A 22,710-nucleotide genomic window follows, 5' to 3' on the forward strand; every position below is an offset into this window, starting at 1 on the left:
TATGCATAATTTAGATATTAGCGAATATTCAGCGATCCCGTAGACCCACTCAAGGTGTCGTGACAGTAGGTGACAGACTAAAACATTTTTCTACATAATATTTTGACAGGCAAGGCCCGTGACTGAGCGGGCGCGATAGGTATTTAAAACACATACGCGTTCAAGCTCCATTGTATGTGAACACAAAAAAATCATGCCCTTCTATATTATGAAACGGTATGATTTTATTTCGCTTTTTCTTTTTTTATATTACAAAAGTAGCAGGCCACCTGATGACAAGTGGCTACTGCTACACATGGACAACTGTAATCAACCCCAGATCATTTAGCTATAGACAGAGTCAGTACCCTTACCAGGAGTTTTTACTTTTCGACAAATATGACTGTTATGGTATTTGTTTACGTATTGGCCCATACGATTTCCTAGTTCTGATACAATTCGCTAGGAGCGCTGATTGGAATTTGCTGCTTCGCCCGTGTTTAAAAGAAAATAATATGACATACTAACATACATAAAACTGAAAATTCGTATCTTCATTGGAATTACAGTGGCGCCATCTGGCGAAAATTGGTCGTACCAACTCCGGAACCTTCGTGGACTCATGGACAAAAACTTTGCTAACGATCATCACTTGATCAAATGCATAGTTTATGATTTAATCCTTACTAATATCGATTAAAATAATAGATTTTTTTGGTCCAAAAGATCGATTCTCCGATTAATCGATGTTAGGTCGCCATCCCTAGTTCCCGTGGGATTTCCGGGATAAAAACTATCCTATTTCCTTTCTCGGGTCTCAGACTATCTTTGTACAAAATTTCATTAAAATCGGTTCAGTGGTTTAGGCGTGAAGAAGAGACAACCAGACAGACAGACAGAGTTACTTTCGGATTTATAATATTAGTAATGATAAGGATTTTATAACTTATGCTTTGTTTTTTTTAAGTGGGTCACTTTTTTACGTGTTATGTTTTAATTAAATTAAAAACAAACCAAAAACGAAACTAACGAAGCGCTTGTTTGAGGCCACGTCATTTTTCAATTTCATCGCTATTGTGGCGTAAAATGAACCATTCGTTTTATTTGAACGCGTCAGTATTAACTAGTGTATTGTTCCTCGAATTCTCGTCATTTCGTATGACGACTCATATCCATATTCCATACTACTTTAAGGTCCTGGTTGCTGTGCGTTTTTTTTTGCGCTCAGACGAAAACGGACTAGGCAAGCCCATGCAGAGGGAGGCGAGTGAAAGCTCGATCAAGCACTATCCAGGCTATAAGGCTATTGGAGGTGTCACCGGTTGAAGGCTTGACTCATCGGGAAGATGAGTTGTCGGAAAGGAGCTCCAGGAGCTTTTCCAGGTCCGAGGAGAGTTTGGAGCGTCGGTCAAGATATTACTTGGCCGACGGTTATTATAGCGGGATGGAATGGGGGCAGTGTAGTCTGCTTCCCCTTTGATAAGAGGCTTGGGATGGTTTTCTGAGCGAGTGAAGAACGCTTCAGAGAAATTCTTGAGGACTTGTTGAATGGGAGCTAGCTCCAAGTCTCGATGTAGGTCGGCATTTCTGACGTGCCATGGGGCATTGATTGCCCTGCGACAGAAGGATCTGTGCAGTGACTTGTGCAGCGCGGATATACGAGCGACAAACCCACAAAAATTAGATCGCAGTCGCTAACGACCGTCGACTGTCATCGATAGTCATGAAATGCCACCGAACGCCAATTTTCATTTACAGTTAAAGAATGGTACCCTTTCGACGCGAGTTTTACTCACACTTCGTTCGATTTTAATAACGTACTATTTCGCGCCAAAAAACCCCATTTTGTTTTTTTTTAACTACCAATTTAGGAGCACTTGGGTATTAAGATATGCGGGAATAACGCCCTTGACAGTAAGGTAAAAAAATGTGAGCCGTCACGGGACGCCTGGCAGATGTGAAACATCGACATTATTTTGTAAAAGTAATATGCAGAAAAGAACATATTGTGATAGGAACTAAATATGTCATAATGATAAAATAAAATATTACGATTTTTTTCCAGATAACGATGACTATTTATTGAATAAACATTTATTTTCATTAAATACAAAAATTTACGAATTTATTTCAAATCGTGACTACTTAATTCGTTTAATCAGTGACTTTGGTAATAGTTATTGCGCATGGCGACGCGTCGCCACACAGGGTCACACTACTGCATATAGACTGTATATATATACCATCGTATAGCGTGGCATGCGTCACCACGCCAGAAATCGGTTTTACGTGCGGCTATAGATGTTTCACATCAAAAAATAGAAATTAAATATTATAAGGTGCTTCAGGCAGGGACAAACATAGTTTTAGTATCTCTTTTCCATAATCAGGTACGGCAGTGCCTCCGCCAAGTCGAGCCAAAAAAAGCGGCACGGCCGTAGCATTCTTTTCTCGAAGCAATTCGGCCCATTTTTGACCCCCTGTAACTTCGTTGTTATTATTTCTTTAACTATCTTGCACTACGTTCTAAAATAGTCTCTTGGGGCTTGCAACGCGTGTTGTTGCTGCACCAACTCTATTTATACAGGCATAAGTTAAATATCTTACACATACATGCTTCGTGCTCTCTCACGCGAACCCCATGAGATATAGAAATGTAAAATATGAGAACTGTTTTTTGTATTTTTTATAAGATTTGAGTAGCAAGTATGCAGTTTATAAGGTGGTAGAACCCTTTGTGGTTCGACTCCGGCGGCACCACCGCCACACCTATTTCTACCTTATAACAGCAGTGTTAGGCGCTGCTGTGTTCCGGTTTGAAGGGTGTGGTAAGGGAGACAGACTTTTCCGAGGCGTTCCAGCTTAGTCCTCAGGGGTAGCGGCGCATCTGTGGCCGACCTCAGGTAGGAATATCTAGCCCTATCTAGGGTTGATTACAGATGTCCATGGGCGGCAGTAGGCACTTACTATCAGGTGGATTGCATGCTCGTCTGCTACCCTTATATTATAAAAAAAAAAAAAAAAGTACACCTGATGGTAAGCGATTACTACAGCCCATGCACATATGGCTTATGTATTGTAGATAGTAGAACTCTTTGTAGTTCTACTCCGGCGGCACCACCGCCACACCTTTTTCTGCCTAATAACAGTGTTAAGCTCTGCTGTGTTCTGGTTTAAATGGTGTGGTGAAGGAGACATATTTTTCCAAGGCGTTCCAGCTTAGTGCTCAGGGGTAGCGGCGCATCTGTGGCCGATCATATCTAATCCTACCTGGAGTTGAAGCAGCAGTGATAGCCTAGTGGTTAAGAAACTCAGCCTCTCGATCGAGGGGTCCGAGGTTCAAATCCCAGGCACGCCTGATTTTTCAAAGTTATGTGCGTATTAGAAAATAATTATCACTTGCTAAACAGCGAAGGAAAACATCGTCAGGAAACCTGCGTACCTGAGAGATCTATAAAAAAAATCTCAAATGTATTTGAAGTCTACAAATACGCACTAGACCTGCGCGGTGGACTATGGCCTAATCCTTTTCATTATGAAAGGAGACCCGTGCCAGCAGGGGGACAGTAATGGGTTGTTGATGATTGATAATGATCTGGGGTTGATTACAGATGTCCATGGACGGCAGTAGCCACTTACAGGTAGACTGCATGCTCGTCTGCTACTCCTATATTATAAAAAATGAAGAACAAGCGTTATACCTAACATCAATTACATACATTGCTTGAGGAAAATCCATACCCTTCCACCGAAAACACATTAACCTCTTTACGCCAAAAATAGTATGGCGATGGTATGTCCCCGATTTTAAATGTCCAAGGGCAATAAAATATCAGGAGCAGTAAAATATACCTTTGAAACTATTTTAACAAACGCTCCCTTTAAATGAATAACTAAAGTAGATTAGGTTAAAGTAGGTAAAGTTTATCGAAGGTTTTACGACGGCTACCGACCCTTCGTGAACCGTAAACAGTGTCTAACTGTATTATTAAATAAACATTGCGTGTTAGTACCTTTAACCTTTTGACAATATTACGTGACTGCTACGTATTGTTCCGGGTTCGATCTTCGGTCGAACACTAAGTTGAAAATCCCTCCCCTTATAGTCCACACCAAGCTACTAGTCCGCTCTGAGGTTGTTGCGAGCAAGTACTCATACAATTTACTATGGCGACGCGATTCATTAACCGACTTCGAAAAAGGAGGAGGTTACTCAATTCGACCGTATATATATATTTTTTTTTTTTTTTTTTTTTTTTTTTTATGTTTGTTCGGCGATTTTTTCGCGATGCCGCGACCGATCGACATGATTCATACACCATTGTATGCGGCTAGTTTCACAGGGGGTCCCATTTCGAGGAAATTTGAAAATTTCCGCCAGTTTTCCCGGAAAATTGGAAAAACCCGATTTCATATAAACTTGAATAAGTCGAGTATTTCTTAACCAATTTTAATTTTCTTTTTTTCATATGAAAGGGTGTTTCGTTGCGGTACTTTCCTACCTTAACATTAGTACGCTCTGATGATTAGAATTTAAGTTATGGGGTGGAACTCATCATCACTACCCCTGCTTTTTACATATTTTATGACAACTTACCTTCTACCCACTCAATTCTCATGAAACTTAAAATGAACATTGAGTGTCTAGGTTATCATGATATGATGGAAAATTTGACCTTCAACTCTTCAACCCTGGTAATGCAGAAGTGCCTCCTGCCTCAACCATACAAGTTAGGCATTTGGAACTTATGGATATTTAATAAAGTCGATAAGTTGAGATATATGATGGAAAATTTGACCTTCCACTCTTCAACTCTGATAATGCAGAGGTGCCTCCTGCCTCAGCCATACAAGTCAGGCATTTGATGCTTATGAATATTCAATAAGGTTGATAGGTAGAGATATATGATGGAAAATTTGACCTTCTACTCTTCAACTCTGATAATGCAGAAGTGCCTCCTGCCTCAACCATACAACTTAGGCATTTGGAGCTTACGAATATATGATAAGGTCTTTGAGTAGAGACATATGATGGAAAATATGACCTTCAATTCTTCAATCCTGATGATGCAGAGGTGCCTCCCATGTAAAGTATATAGATTAGACATTTGTTGTAATGAAGTAGCTAGACAGAGATATATGATGAAAAATTTGACCATCAACTCCTTTTTCTTTTCTTAACTATTGAATTAAGGTAAATTGGACCGGTTCACTCGCAGAGTTTTACCACCTAGTTTGATTTATTTACTTATCTGTTCCTACCTAACCTAGCCAATAATTAGTATCTCATAAAGCTTAAAGAATTGGTTAGGTTAGGTTGGAACATATAAGACAATATAAAACTAAGCGAGAAGGGCGCGGCAGCGCCCTGCGAGCGGGTGGGTCCAATCCGTATCTATTCAGACCTTACCTTTATTCATGATCACATTTATACAATTTTACATAATATTAATACAAACGTTAGCATATCATCACTAAAAAGGGTGAAAAAAAAAATTTTAACAAAAAAATAAAACCGACTTCTATGTCACTACAAAGTAAAAAATAATTGAAATAAATGTTGGTTTAGTACATATTTCTGAAGTCGGCGCTCATATTGGACACGCTGTTATCAAACGAAATATATTGAGCGCCGACTTCAGAAATATGTACTAAACCAACATTTATTTCAATTATTTTTTACTTTGTAGTGACATAGAAGTCGGTTTTATTTTTTTGTTAAAATTTTTTTTTTCTGTATTCAGAGCGGACTAGCAGTTTTACGCGGACTATACCCCTTTAAACTAAAATAATAGTGCGTAATATTCCTACCTGAGGTCGGCCATAGTTGCGCCACTACCCCTGAGGAATAAGCGGGAACGCCTCAGAAAAATATGTCTGCCTTACTTTACACACCCTTCAAACCAGAAAACAGCAGCGCCTAATTCTGTTATTAGGCAGAAATAGACATTGCGATGGTATATATCCCATTTGATATGTCCAAAGGCAATAAAATATACCTTTGAAACTATTTTAACAAACGCTCCCTTTAAATGAACTAAAGTAGGTTAGGTAAAGTTTATCAAAGGTTTTATTACTACCGACCCTTCGTGAACCGTAAACAGTGACTAACTGTATAATTAAATAAACATTGCGTGTTAGTACCTATAACCTTTTTGAAAACGTCACGTGACTGTCTGCTATGTTTTGTACCGGATTTGTTTTTCAGTCGAACACTAAGTTCAGGGTTTTTTTTAAGTGTTTTAAGTAATTTAGGTAATACACAGGATTGTGCTCTTTGTGGTCTGAGCAATATAGAATTTTGTTTTTACTCTTGTCACGTGATGTGCAATGTCACAAGAAAATTAAAAAAGACAATGTTGGTAAGATTTATCGTCGTATTACTGTATCTAATTGCAATCCAATTCATAAGTATCGGTAAAAATCGATACTTGACTACGTTTTCATATTAATACTGTAGTCCTTAAACTTGGTTATTTCATACTCATCGTAACTATAAAACCGAATCATGAAATTTTGTACACATGTTCTTAGGAGATCATAAAAGGTCATACTTTTATCCCGAAAAGTCTCGAAGGATAGATAAATTCCACTGAATACAAGCGAAGCCGCTAGTGACAGCTAGTATAAGGCACCTTAATATGCACGTGGGTGCGTGGGCGGGTGAAGTCGCACGGAAGCTTGTGAAATATGCACCTCGTATGCAGATTATGTGGTTATTTTGCTTGCCAAATACACTGCCAAATGCAATGTAAGTAAATTTGAAATATTAGCGTGCTCAGACGAAACGTAAAGGTAGCCTTAACCTTTTGGAACTTTTATTGCAAATTGACATATATAATACAACGCATATACATAGGTTCATACACATACGTTCTCTATTGCTATTAATATTTGCGTTTTAATATAAAGTATCAAATATAAAATAGGCGCCTCCACGAGCGAACGTGGAATAGTTGTTTTACCACGCTTTTGTTAGCTTAACCTGTATGTATGTATGTATTTGGGTATGTAACAGAATCTTTGAAGTCGATTTTTGTGTGTATATTGTATAGAAATGTAGGCTAAATATAACGATAAGGCAGACGGACTACCTGGTTCAAAGCAGTCACGTCGCCTATGAACATTTGCAACACCAGGAGTCGCCAATGCATAGCCGGCTTTGAAGTAGAGCTCTTTTCACACCGTTCTTGTATAATCTTTTATATTCTTTTTCAGTGTAATTTAAAGTTTAATTTTAAAAACGAGCTAAATTCTCAAAGTCTACCATGATGTTCAGTTACTGACTGTATTATTCAAAGAGGTTTCGTCTTTCCTTTTTTTTCTGAGCCCGTGGTTTAATATAGCAGCTTTAATATAATATTCAGGAAGGTATTATCTTTCCCCTTTTTCTCAGCACATTTAGCTTTTACAATAATTAAATTAAATGATTATACATTAGCGTATACTGGCATTTCTATTAATTTTCTTCTAACTTTTAGAAGTCTCGCGTCTTTAAAACAATCATATTTTAACTAAAAGATCTCTAAACCTATTGAGGAATAATTTCATTTGTACTGCATATAAAATATATGGTGAAATCTATAAAAGAAAACATTCATATTAAATATATATATATATATATATATATATATATATATGTCGGAACAGGATGGCCGAATTAGTTGATTTTTTGTATGTATTCCCGAACCGACATCTTTGTTACTTCTTATTTGTCAGGATAAGTGTGATACAGGTACACGTAGGTATACAGTCGCAGATATTCTTATCATTAGCTTGTCTCTTAACTTAATCACTTGTAATGCTATACATAGTCCTTAAATCACTATACTGAGAAGGCTTTAATTAATCGAACTACAACTAAATGGACACTATCAAAACGGAGACAGTTCCTCGGCGCGCGCGAGTCAACTTCACTCGTCAGTTCCCAAGTAGCTTTGTATGCGTTCGTCCCTTACGACCGCCGCACCGAGACTCTCTCGAAGCTCCACCAAGTGCTTTAGGTGTAGCTTGTGTTCTGAAGTACCCATTTGATGACGTCACAGGTGACCACTCCGACATATATATACCTATATTTGTCGTATTAATATTGAATTTGAACATTATAAATATTGAATTGAAAGATTAATTACAAGGTTTCCCAAATTATGTACTTACGTGTGTAACAGTGTGTGTTGAGTGTTCAATACACATACACACACATGCACACACTAAGAAGACAATCATTCTTAATCTCTAATCCAACAAAATGATTCTTTTGTTCTATACATAGGTACATAATGTTTTCTCCTTTAAAAATAAATGTGACGTCTTATAAAACCACCGATCTATAACAAAGTACCAAGATTTCTCTTAATATTTATGTTTATACTTACCAAATTTATAAATATTTAATTTCTTCATTAGATTTCTATACCATTTTCAATTTTATATAAAAGTAAAATTAATAATTTGTCGTATTAATATTGAATTTGAACATTATAAATATTGAATTGAAAGATTAATTACAAGGTTTCCCAAATTATGTACTTACGTGTGTAGTTTGTTGAGTGTTCAAAAATTGAAGGTGGTAGAACCTTTTGTGGTTCGACTCCAGTGGCACCACCGCCACACCTATTTCTACCTAATAACAACAGACTTAGGCACTGTTGTTTCCCGGTTTGAAGGGTGTGGTAAGGGAGACAGACTATTCCGAGGCGTTCCAGCTCAGACCTCAGGGGTAGCGGCGCATCTGTGGCCGACCTCAGGTAGGAATACCTAATCCTATCTACGATTTATTACAGATATCAATGGGCGGAAGTAGGCACTTACCAGCAGGTGGAGTGCATGCTCGTCTGCTACTCCTATATTATAAAAAATAAATACACATACACACACTAAGAAGACAATCCTTAACAAACAAAATAATTATTAATTCAAATCATTGTTCAATTCATTTCGTATATTATTCGCTAGCGGTTAACAGATCGCCAGATTATGAACACAAACATCACGAATTCTTTAAGTCTTTGATGCTATTTCAAAACGCACGTTTACGACGAAAATTTAAATGGAACTGACAAGTTGTTGATTGTAAAACATTTTACAGCGGACCAAAATAAGTTATTCTTTTGTAAACACTTAGTTATTCATTCTTTGGAATAACAGAATTGAATGTTTCATGCTGGGTACTGACTGTGTGCATTCGCGTATAACACTAGTTAAGAAGAAATACTACAAGTATAAAGAGGTAATTTGATTGATAAACAATTTACAGAGGGACCAAAATAAGTTATTCTTTTGTAAACACTTAGTAATTCATTCTTTGGAATAACAGAATTGAATGTTATATGCTGGGTACTGACTGTGTGCATTCGCGTGTAACACTAGTTAAGAAGAAATACTACAAGTATAAAGAGGTAATTTGATTGATAAACAATTTACAGAGGGACCAAAATAAGTTATTCTTTTGTAAACACTTAGTAATTCATTCTTTGGAATAACAGAATTGAATGTTTTATGCTGGGTACTAACTGTGTGCAATCGCGTGTAACACTAGTTAAGACGAAATGCTACAAGTTTAAAGAGGGAAATTGTAATTTAACAACTTTTAATATGACAATAACGAGGGTTTTTGATAAAAGTAGCAAACGTGCAGTCCACCAGGTGTCACCACGGACATCGGTAATTGCATATAGAACAGATCTACCTGAATCCTATCAGATGAGTCAGTGCTGAAAACTATGATCGTCTCAGTCAAGTGACATTTAATACCTTCTTCTTCTAGTTCTACCAAGATACTACAACGCAAGAATTACTTCAGGTTAAAAATTGAGGGGTTTACCTCCCCGCTCGGTTGACCTTTAAAATATAGTTTAAAATACCAATATACTCATAATATTCTCTAATATATACCAATATACTCTAATATATAAAAGCAGTGATAGCCTAGTGGTTCAGAAACTCGGCCTCTCGATCGAGGGTTCGAGGATTAAATCCCAGGCACGCACCTCTGAATTTTCAAAGTTATGTGCGTATTAGAAATTAATTATCACTTGCTAAACGGTGAAGAAAAACATCGTGAGGAAACCTGCATACCTGAGAGATTTATAAAAAAAAAATCTCAAAGGTATGTGAAGTCTACCAATACGCTCTTGACCAGCGCGGTGGACTATGGCCTAATCCTTCTCATGAGAGGAGACCCGTGCCCAGCAGTGGGACAGTAATGGGTTGTTGATGATGATGATGACTCATAATATTTATCAATCGCGTGATTATATGAAGTGGAACTATTACAACAGGGAAATTTTCCCTTCACAAGCATGCGGAGCCGAATCATCAGTCTAATAACACTTATAATCATGTTCGCAATTGTTATTCTCCGCATTCTACTTATCAATACCCACATTTAGGTATACAAAAACCGAAGTAACAATTAAAACTTTAGTTTAAAAAGTTTTTAAATAATATAACAGATAGGTACTTACATCAACCAACCGATTATAATCTCACCTCAGTGGGGTAAAACTCCCACATAACCCGGCGTCTCTCCCATGGCGTCGGGTACCTTTTGAAGGTTTCCCCCTCGTCAAGAAAAAAAAGGCTATCACTGCTTATACACATTTAATTAATAAAATTTAGTTTAAGAATAATACAAGAACAATGTTCCTAATGATAATGAAACATAACATCGGCGTTAAATTTCGCTTATACGCATGCCCTTAATTAATTACATTTTGAAGTCAAACAATTTAAATTACCTTTATAAAGTTAACAAAGAAATTGTTAAACTTTTCAATACATCAAGGGACCAATATCAGAACTCAAAAGTGCGTTTAATAACTTTGTATTAAATTTCTTTGTTCGTTACGTCTTGGCCTCGTAATGGGACTCTTCTCTCGTCTTTTTTTTTGGACGACACGACACCGGCACGGCACGACAACGACATCAGTGGACGCATGATTAATTGTGTGATAAACAACGGCGACATATCTGTATTGTGCTATACGTATGTGCTATATGTGCTGTATTGTGCTATGTGTGCACCTATAAGCTCCCAGGCCTGAGGATATTAATTGTCATAATATACTTCATCCTTTAATAAGAAATAAAACAAAATAAATTAATTATCCTTCACTTAATAATTAAGACTTAAAACTCTGCCATGTCGTGTCGCTGTCAATCAAATATGACAAAATGGTTGCTGGCGTCGTCCTTCGGTGCCGTGTCGTGTCGTACCCTCCTAATAAATAAAAGTTTTAAGGCTGACAAATGTAGCGGATGTTTTGAAGCGCCCATTTTAAAACTTTCCAACTTATTACAATAGACAAAGTTTCAAAAAAACAAATCTCTTTCGCAGATGCCGTGTTGGAGCGACGTAATGAGTTTAAAATGAACGCAATCCAGGCTACATCAAAAACAGTTCACGACAAGATGTTCACGTAACTCAAGATGGCGCTCACGAAGCATTTGACCACGCTAATCGCCATTTTAGTTTGCAACCTCTGTCTATGTGCACATGAGAATGATTTCAAAGATGTGTATTTAAATGACACAATCTCAGCAAATTTGGATGAGCTGATCAATCCATTTGATGACACGAGTTACGATACCAGAGACAAAATCAAAAAGATTGATCGTTTATCTCAACATAACGTGAATAAGCGAGATATAAATAAAACAAGCGATAAGATAATTGAAATTGAAGATGAGCTCTCATTGAACACAACAGACGAGAGATTAACCAAACTGTACGATAAAGACAAAATGGTCGCCAATCGCACGGAACTGAAACTAGATCTACAAGATTTAACCACAGAGTTCTATGACTTTAACTACACCGATGAACCGTGTGTAGGAGACCCAGAATTTTGCAACATGACGAAAGAGGAGTACCTAGAAATGTTGAACGATTACATCTATCCTCAACCTTACGAATGGGTGTTGATAGCGACACATGCTATCGTATTCGTGATTGGGTTGATAGGGAATGCCCTAGTATGTATTGCGGTGTACAGAAACCACTCAATGAGGACAGTGACGAACTATTTCATAGTGAATCTGGCGGTGGCTGACTTCATGGTGATCCTGATATGCTTGCCACCGACCGTGCTCTGGGATGTGACTGAAACGTGGTTCTTCGGGACGGCGATGTGCAGAATCGTCTTGTATTTCCAGGTGAGTACGTACTTTATTTGTTTTTAAAGTTTTAATAAAAGACTGAACCCACCTTCTTATAAAAAATACTATGTAATTCCAACAGAAAGGTAAATTTTGGTAGGTAGATGTTATTATAGGAGATCCTAGAAAAATATGAAACAAAGTTAATATTATTGTATAAAGTAAGTTGTACTCCTCGTCAGGAAATTATTTAAAAACCAACTTTTATACGAACACCTTTAAGTTATTTTTCTAAATAAATAAAAAGAATGACAATTAAATATAAACAAGTAATTTTACAACTAAAGTGGCAGAGTAACGTTCTTTACTACGATCTGAAAACGACCCAGTAAGCGATCTACAGTGCCTTTTTATTCGCCCATTTTTAGTGAATACTCGCATTCTACAACAAAATTTATCTAAATCTAAATCTATCTTTTACCGTCATTCCTAACAATTGTTTAATTATGATATCTGGTTTTTGATTGTGACCCATCATGTAAGTACTCGTACATATCTATATCAAATTCAAAATCATCAATCATTTATAATGACTCACAAGTTGATTTTGGCCCATCATGTAAGTATATACCTATGTCAAATTACTTAATCATCAATCATTTATAATGACTCACAATCATCTTCATCATCACCATATTATTATCATCGGTCGATCATATGATGACAATACTCACACAGAGAAATCTGAGCGTATGAAATCAGAAATTATTTTATTTTTTATTCACATCCCAATTTTGTTTGCTTTAAAATAAATCTTTAAACCGTCCATCCCTTTTGTAGTTAGAATGCCACAGACATAGAAGGCCTGTTACTAATAACCCTTTTTTGTGAAGGGACTAAGGGACACTTAGCATTTTGTTTTGTAACTACGATCATTAGCGTGAGGAGTTTTTATATTTTAGTGTTATTACTATATGCTGAGTTAAAGATAAGCGTTGGAATTTAGGCCTCAGAGGCGTCAATAATCTGAAGCGAATTAGGTTTCATATCCTTCATGCACAGATTGCCTAAAACAACCAATTTGCCTTCAAATAGACTGATTTTTTTAGAATATAGGTAGAGGTAAGCGTCCATGGACGTCTGTAAGCAATCCCAGATCAGATAAGAGTCCTAACCGTGCAGAAACGCGCGGTCCGAATCGTCAACGACCCGGTGATCTCCGATCGGTTAGAACCTTTGAGTTTGCGGAGGGACATAGGTTCCCTCTGCGTGTTCTACCGGCTTTACAATGGTGGGTGTTCCGAGGAACTATTTGACCTGGTGCCTACGTCACCATTCCTCCATCGCACCACTCGCCGAAGGATGAAGTTCCATCCACACCAACTGGACTCGTGGTGGTCCTCCACGGTTCGGTTTGCACGGACGTTCTTGCCGCGGACGTGTAAGATGTGGAATGAACTTCCTCCTAAGGTATTCCCGGAGCGCTATGACATGGGGCTCTTCAAAAAAGGTGCAAAAAGAGCTCTCATACAAAGCCGGCGATGCATTGGCGACTCCTCTGGTGTTGCAAATGTCCATAGTCGGCGTTGACTACTTTCCATCAGGTAGCACGTCTGCCTAATCGTTAGGTTAAACTATATAAAAAAAAATAAAAAAAATTAAGATCAACTACGTTGCTAACCCTGAGAAATAAGTTGGAACCCCGTGGATAAGTACGCCTGACTTACATGCCATTTAAACCCGATCATAGCAGCGCTCAATACCTCTGTTATTAGATGTGACGGTAGAAACAGATGTGGCGGTGGTATATGTTCATAATATTTTTTTTATATTATGCCCATGCAAGAAATACCCTATCAGTAGCCTTATGCAATAATCTCGTAAAATAAGTGAAAAGAAATTTAATAAAATAATAAAAGTGTACAAAAATTTACGATATTTTTATGTAGGCAGCCGTTTTTATAATGAACAGAAAATTCCCGAGATTTTTATTTAAATAAGCTCTTGGCTCCATCTTTTTTAGATTTTTACCAGGAATAATGTAAAGGTTTTAATTATTACTATGAACACAAAGGGTTGCTTTTTAATGTCCCACAGCTGGGCACGGGTCTCTCTTGACGGGAAAAGCCATGGGTGTAGCCACGTTGCTTTTTTTTAATACGTTTTTTTATATTATAGGAGTAGCAGACGACCATTGAGAAGGCGTTTGAACCTACCCGAGGTCGGCTACAGACGCGCTGTTACCTGACTGACTGTTTACTGACTGAGAACTAAGCCGCAATGTCTCAGAAAATTATGTCTCCCGTACCCACATCCTTCAAACCTGAACACAGCAGCGTTTAATACTGCTGTTATTACGCAAAAATTGGTGTGGAGGTGGTATCGCCGGAGTCGAACCAACGGGGTTTTACCATCTTCACTTAATGTACCTATGAATAGAGGCTTAGATATATATTTAATCTAACTAATATTTCACTTATAGGACATCAGGACTGTCCCGTACAAAAAGGCGCGCATGGACACTTTCAATTAGCCGTTCCTTTTGTTCTTTTACGTAACATGTGTAGGTATTCTTTACACTTTTTCCATTATCCGACATTTCTAACAGGAATTAATTAGGTTTAACCTCTTTACAATGATGTTTAATTCTTTTACCTATAAAAGTTTTCATTGACAGATCTCCTGATACAATCTTTTATTCGTATATAATCATTATATACTACACGTCAAAATAGTTTGGGAACTTATGATTTATGCCATTGATTTCTAATACGCACATTACTTCGCAATTACTGTATTGTATTGTACAAAAATATTTTTCTAACCATACGTATTCCTCTAAACAGGAAATGAAGTTGTAAACCATACAGAAGCGACGGAACACGCGGAATGTAAGTGACAAAAGCGGCCCAGCAGTGCATAGTGTACATACGTAGATTCATGCGATATAACGTTAAAGGACAGCGTATTTATATCGTGTCCGCGACTGACGTACCTTCTAGCTGACATCCAATACGTTTTATGACATTAACTACATTGAATACAAACTTCGTTCATATTTTATCAATAAAATGGCGTCCAGAGTATTGAAATACTTTAAGAATTTATAGAGAGGAAAGTTGCTAGTTTGAAATATGATGTCTACTAAAAGATATTTATTACGTTTAGCAAGTTAATACTAGAGCAAATAAAGATACCTACGTTTCAAGTATGTAAATAAGTACCTAAGTTAGAATATTTTTATATAAATAAGTACGGAATTCTGTTAAACTTTGAAACAAAATTTTTGAAGGTTATAGAACCCTTTATGGTTCGACTCCGGCAGCACCACCGCCACACCTATTTCTGCCTCATAACAGCAGTGTTAAGCGCTGCGTGTTCTGGTTTGAAGGGTATGGGTATGGAAACACCCGAGGCGGTTCACCTCAATACTTAGCGGTAGCAACGCATCTGTTGCCGACCTAAAGTAGGGCTCTAATCTTCTCTAAAGTTGAGTATAAGTGTCCATAGCCAGCAGTAGCCACTTACCATCAGGTAAACTCCGTGATCGTTTGCTACATATATAATGTTCACAAAATATTAAACTACAATACAACAAAGATGCATTGTTCCTATCTATCTTCAAACCAGAACATAGTAGCGCTTAACATTTGTAATATAAGACAGAAATAATTGTGACAGTAATCCTTCTCATTATGAGAGGAGACCCGCGCCCAGCAGTGGGACAGTAATGGGTTGTTGATGATGATGATGAAGTGTGACAGTGGTGCCTTCAAAGTCGAACAACTAGGAGTTCTACCTATAATATATACGCTCTATAAGGGAACATAGAACGGTTTAATTTTAAAAGTATGTATACATAACGCCTATATTAACTATGTAGTGAAAACACAATTATACAAGTGGACCCAAGGGAAAAACTAGGCAGATAACTTATGAATATGAATTACTATTACAAAGGCAGTATTATCGCTGGAGGCAACTCACATATTTATCTTAACAACATTATTTATGAATATCTTACTCGCAATATCTAGTTAGTCAGCCTCAGATCAAAAAATAGACTGAGCCTCTGAACAGCGGTTAACATCTTAAGACTATTTAATTATGCCGATTTGTATAGTTGGTAAAATTGGTATATGGTAAAATTTGCTTAGTTTGCATGGCAAAACTGTTTGCTTGTAAAGTATTGCTTATAGTTTTGAAATTAACTATATAAAAAACTATAGTTAATAGTTAAGAAAAAGGTTCTAAGCTTATGATAAAGATCTATTTTGATGAAAACTTAAACTGCTTCAATCATTGTAGCGACGGATATTGTTTCCTACAACGAAATGTCCCTTACGGCCTCTGTTATTGCTGTATCAAATATTGTTGCTTACAGAGAAGTAAAAGGGTCATATTATTCATTACTAGTTTTTGCCCGCGGCTTCGCCCGCGTTTAAAAGAAAATAATATGACATATAATCGATTATGATATGAAAATAATCGATTTTTTTGGTCCAAAAGATCGATTTTCCGATTAATCGATCTTAGATCGCCATCCCTTGTTCCCGTGTGATTTCCGGGATAAAAACTATCCTATGTCGTTTCTCGGGTCTCAGACTATCTTTGTACAAAATTTCATCGGTTCAGTGGTTTAGGCGTGAAGAAGAGACAACCAGACGGACAGAGAGACATAGTTACTTTCGGATTTATAATATTAAAGTAAGGATGTATGTGCTTTATGCATCAAACGAAAAAAAATAATTTAACATCACACAAAATTTTAAATCCGCGAAATATACGATGTCCCGAGAGGCATTGTCTACCTTTTGTAGTCTGAGACGGTAGTGGAAATGTTTAATAATGCCCAGAGCTTCACGAAGTTCATAAAGAAACTTTATATAAGTTTGTTTTATGTCTTGAAATCGTCTAGTTTACTCGCGTGAACGTACATACTGAGATTTTTAAGATTCACTCGTGATGATAATTTTTAGGTCTCGGGTTTTTGTTTTTAGTTGTTTAGAGTTAACATTCCAGTTAAATAGTTTTTACACGACTGTTGGGTAATTTTTAATATAATATTGTAGTAACAAATAAGCATTAAATCCACCTTTTTTTTAACGAGGGGGAAACCTTCAAAAGGTACCCGGTGCCATGGGAGCGACACGGGGTTATGTGGGACTCTTACCGCACTAATACCGCACCACCGCCACCATGTATACGCCTTTTGCCAAATAACAGCAATGTTAATTTCATTTCTGTATTCTGCTTTGAAGGATGTGGTAAGGTAGACATACTTAGCTTAGTCCTCAGAAGTAACGGCGTATCTGTGGCCGACATCAGGTAGGAATATGTAATCCTACATAAACCCGTGTCGCTCCCACGGCTTAAGGTAGCTTTTGAAGGTTTCTCCCTCGTAAAAAAATGCACGACATTTGCACGACAACAGCAGTACACACAATTCTTTCTAAATAATACACAAATGTTATTAGACATGTGTACCTATGTGTGATGCCTAGACATCGCTAAGGCCTTTGACCGGGTCTGGCATAGGGCCCTTCTCGCGAAGCTACCATCTTACGGACTTCCCGAGAGGTTGTGCACAGGGACAGCCAGCTTTCTGTCTGAGCGGCATATTAAGGTCGTAGTTGACGGGTGCTGCTCAGACACGAAGCTCATCAACGCTGGCGTGCCCCAAGGGTCTGTATTATCTCCCACGCTTTTTATTCTGCATATCAATGATATGCTGCTACAAACCGGTGGCATTCATTGCTATGCAGATGATAGCACGGGAGATGCTGTGTACACAGGCCGTGCGAACACCTCTCGGACATTCGTGGAAGAAAGCAGAATCCGACTTGTGTCTGAAATCGAGAACTCTTTGGAGCGGGTCTCGGAATGGGGTCGTCTTAACCTTGTTGAGTTCAACCCCACGAAGACACAAGTCTGCGCGTTTACCGCTAAAAAAACCCCATTCGTCATAGCGCCTGAGTTCCAAAGTACACCATTGGTAAAAGTGTAGGGATCCTGGGAGTTGACATCTCGTATGACGTGCAGTATCGGAGTCATTTGGAAGTTAAAGCCAAGTTGGCTTCAAAGAAACTGGGCGTCCTGAACAGAGCCAAGGAGTACTTCACTGGGGGGCAACTCCTTCTGCTTTATAAAGCGCAAGTGAGGCCCCACATGGAGTACTGCTCGCATCTCTGGGCAGGGGCACCACAATACCAGCTTAACCCACTTGACTCCGTACAGAAACGCGCGGTGCGAATCGTCGATGACCCAGCGATCTCTGATCGGTTAGAACCCTTAAGCCTGCGGAGGGACATAGGTTCCCTCTGCGTGTTCTACCGACTTTACAATGGTGAGTGTTCTGAGGAACTGTTTGATCTGGTGCCTACGTCGCCTTTCCTTCATCGCACCACTCGCCGAAGGATGAAGTTCCATCCACATCAACTGGACCCGTGGTGGTCCTCCACGGTTCGGTTTAATCGTTCATTTTTGCCGCGTACGTGCAAAATGTGGAATGAACTTCCTCCTGAGGTATTCCCTCAGGACTATGACATGGGGCTCTTCAAGAGGGGTGTAAAAAGAGCTCTCCTTCAAAGCCGGCGATGCATTGGCGACTCCTCTGGTGTTGCAAATGTCCATAGGCGACGGTGACTGCTTTCCATCAGGTAGCCCGTCTGCCTTATCGTTAGGTTACATATAAAAAAAAAAAAAAAAAAAAACATGCCAATTATAGGCGTGCGAAACATTTACAGATTTTGCTTACTAGTTGCTACAGACTTAAACATATAAATTTAATTTAAAACAAAGTACAATAAACATAACTACAAAACAAACAAACAATGTTAAAAAAAACGAATTATATTTAACACTGTTATCACGGAATTATTTTTTTTAATTTTACGGGTTACTTAAGATACGCGGTTATGGGTTGAAACATCGACAAAAATAAATTAAAAACCACGTATCGTGAGTACCCGTTATATGTATACCCGGTATATTAAAATATCATATTACTTATGTTACTCCCACAATTTAGACAAATCTAACGATATCTCGTTCGTAAAATCAACGTGTCGAAGAACGTGATATACTTATGTAAATGTATACAGACATATATTACTCTCGAAACATATTTCACTACGCAGTCGGGTGAAAATTTGAAAGGTAGTAGTATCCGCCACATCTATATGTAGCATGAAGTAGCTACACCTTTCAGTGGAAGGATGTGGATGCCGGGCGACCTATATATCGACGGGTCCTACGTAAACTGGTGCAAGTGCGTTTTTACAACTTTACAGTAGAGCGATTTGAATGTTCTAATGCGTGTAATTTTAACATTATTCAAAGTAAATAGTTAAAATTTTAAAATGGTATAACTGAATCCTTTTGAAAAAAAAACTGCATTTTTAATTTTTACTTAATACTGAAACTTTGGAAAATAGCTGTACTTGCATTTGTGTAGCTTGTTTTTCTTAAAGCGCCACAACGCGTATACTGGTATAAGTAGCACTTACACCAGTTTACACTGTTGCATGATTTATTTAAAATTATGACTTTAAAATAATAAATCATTACATGAAATATTTTATGCTTCACCGTGTTAACGGGATTATGGCCTAAAAATTAGAAACAAAAATATTATTAAATATAGTATTTTTTTTAACATAGAAGAAAAAATAACGCAAAACCCTTTCCACTTACACGGAAGTGGAAAGGGTTTTGCTATTAAAGAATGGGTTATTTAAGTACGAATGATGCAATAAAAACGTTTTTGACATTTTGCTACTTGTACCAGTATACGTAGGACCCGTCGATATGAAGCTCTTTTCTATATGGAGTTGGTCACAAGTGTCTATGGGAGCAAGTGGTAATTCCATTTACCATCACATTTACTGCAAGCTCAGTTGCTACCCCAAACTTCAAAAAGTTATAACTGCTGACAAATACGCGTATAACATCGTACATTTTGATTTGTCGGAGATTACAACCTTTGAATCCCCAACGCGAGGGCTCAGCTACTAGCATTATTGTCAATGGATGGACAGATATTATTCTATTTTATTCATATGTACAATACGAAGAGTATTATGAAAACTTACTAGACTAGAAATCCAGACATTGAATAAGTATCCAGATTTTCTATTTCCTCCGAACGCTAGGATAGTCGGCCACAATACATTGATATTACTTTTATATTGTCGACAACTCCTTGAATATTAGATTACGTTTACTAGGGTTGTCAAAAACCTATTTTTGCTTAGGATTACGATTAAGCTTCGATGTAATATAAAAATTATTATTGATGTTTTTGTTCAAAAATTTAAATTTATTTTCAGGGCTGTTACACGTTAAACTTATAACACGCCTCTTTTTACGCTGGGGATAAATAAAAAAATAAGACTAATATATTTATATCCGAAAAGTTAAAATCCGTTTGCCTTGTAAGTTTTTATACAAAATTGCATTTCTATAAGATCAAATAAGCTTGCAATGTACATAATGTATATCTCTTAACCAATTTACATTTCAATGTAATAGACCAACTATCTGATAGTATTTAACAGAAAAAATAAACACTGCATCACCAAATTTGTACACGCAGTTAACGAAAGAAGATGAAGAGGGCTGAATTTCTCAAAAAATCTAAAACAATTGATAGTGCAAAAACGGTGACACTTTTACTAAGGTAATTTTTTTTCCCAGAGAGGTCAGACCCTCACCTATGTTCTCCCTAAGTTTGTCGTGGTACTTACGGGACACCCTGTATAGGTAAATGATAAATGTACCAGAATCCGACCAGATGCGTGGCCACTCCTGAGGACTAAGATTGCCTCATATGAACCTAAGTTAGTCAGTACCGACACTTACATCGAACTATACTATGCTAGAAATAAAAAATAATAGCAATAAAAAGTGTTTTGATATACTCCGAAAGAGCCCAAAGACTTTAGACCCTGAAGATCCCAAGGGATTACACTGAGGCACAACAAAGCTAGAAAATTATATTTCCAACAAGACATATTTTTACCCATTTGCGGAGGGTAATGTTTTTCGAGCGTACATATGTATAAAGTATATTTCATTTTTTGGCACGCCCTACAGCCCTAACGGCTTGACGGATTTTAACATATTATGTGTCGTTGAATTCGTCTAAATTGTGAAACATGCGCTACACTTTCAAGGTTTCTTGTTTTAGTCATAATTAATAGTTTTAAGTCTCATTTTATTTAAAATATCTGGTTAAAAAGAATAAAGATGAATGAAACAACCCTATTCAGTAAAAGAGCCAATTTTGTGGGATTTCGTATCCATTATACGCTTGTAGTTTTCCAAAGCGTTTTGAACGTTCATTCAAATTTCAAATTTCTATAGGTTATTTGCTTTAGAGAAATTATGTCACAGTCATTTTTAAATTTTACGGTATGTTTAAAGTGCTTAAGAGTCGGTTTCTTTATAAATATATGATTGCTTATTGTATATAAGCAAATTAATAGAAATAAAGTATAAAAAAAAAAAAAACAGAAAATTCTTTCATTTCACATCATAGGAATAATTGTTATTAATAAACAATTATAACAAGAATTAATAACAACATATTTGTTGTTATTAATTCTCGACCAAAAACATTAAATATTTATTTTTTTGGTCTGTCTGTCTGTCATTATAACAGATCGTACTAAATCGTTATTATAGATCAATGGACTGTGGACTGCATCGTTTGCTGCTCCTATATTATAAAAAAATCTTCTATCTTATAATAAACTCTATTATAATAGAACAAGCTCGACATTAATTAGCAGATCTAGGGCACTAATTCATAAGGTCGTTTAGAAGTCAAACAACAAAATTAAACTTTTACAACTAATCCAAAGTTAAATCAGTTTTTTCTCTTTGATGTGGAGAGTCGCGCATAAAATATACATTATTATGTGTTGTCATATGTTACTGTTCTTTATGTTATTTTAAACAGCCGCCGAGGACGTAATTTTTCATATACAGGGTGAATTTTTCAAGTGGGCCTTCGTGGCCAAATCCGAAACTATACGAAATAACGAAAAATTCTGAAAGTAACTCCTTTTAACAAAGCCGTTTTTAATAAAAATTAAAACTGCAGCATTAAAAATATATTTCCATTTCCTAGGCAGGTATTCCAGAATTTGTCCCTTATAAGCGACACTATCCGATGGCGGAATAATACAGGCTACGTTTTTTTTTAAATGAACTCCTGGCTAGGGAAATTCATTTTTATAATATGCATATAATGATGCAGTTTTACTTTTTATGAAAATCGGCCTCGTAACTTTTTTCAGCATTTTTCGCTATTTTGTATACTTTCAGATTTGGCACTAAAGGGCCACTTCAATAAGTCACCATGTATACGTTTTTTTATATCTATAAATAATGTGCTTGTTTGTTTGATATAAAAATCCAGGGTCACAATCCCCGGAATCGTTTAATTGATTTAAATGATTTAAGTGTATGGTTGGTTCTAGCTCGATAGATACTTTAAGATACTGTAGGTGGTGCTGGTAATAAAAATAGTTTAATTAAAGCCAAATTCAATTGAGTGTTGAGAATTAAGTCCGGGATAATTACGTAACAATGTAGAGCTTTATTTTCGCGTAAAAGTGTTTTAAA

At 36.9% G+C, this 22,710-nt stretch overlaps 1 protein-coding gene across 1 annotated transcript in view; it reads left to right on the forward strand.

The window, feature by feature from the left end:
• Positions 1–22,710, forward strand: part of NGR-A5 (neuropeptide receptor A5) — a 126,996-nt gene that overhangs the window by 72,841 nt on the left and 31,445 nt on the right. The window contains exon 2 of the mRNA XM_073092037.1: positions 11,318–12,135. Coding sequence (XP_072948138.1) covers positions 11,410–12,135 — 726 coding nt within the window. The 5' untranslated portion in view covers positions 11,318–11,409. The remainder of the gene's footprint in view (positions 1–11,317; positions 12,136–22,710) is intronic.

Source organism: Epargyreus clarus, unplaced genomic scaffold (genome assembly GCF_041222505.1).
Source record: "Epargyreus clarus isolate Ecla_fem2 unplaced genomic scaffold, WU_Ecla_fem_2.2 ptg000035l, whole genome shotgun sequence".
Classification (NCBI taxonomy): Eukaryota; Metazoa; Arthropoda; class Insecta; order Lepidoptera; family Hesperiidae; genus Epargyreus; species Epargyreus clarus.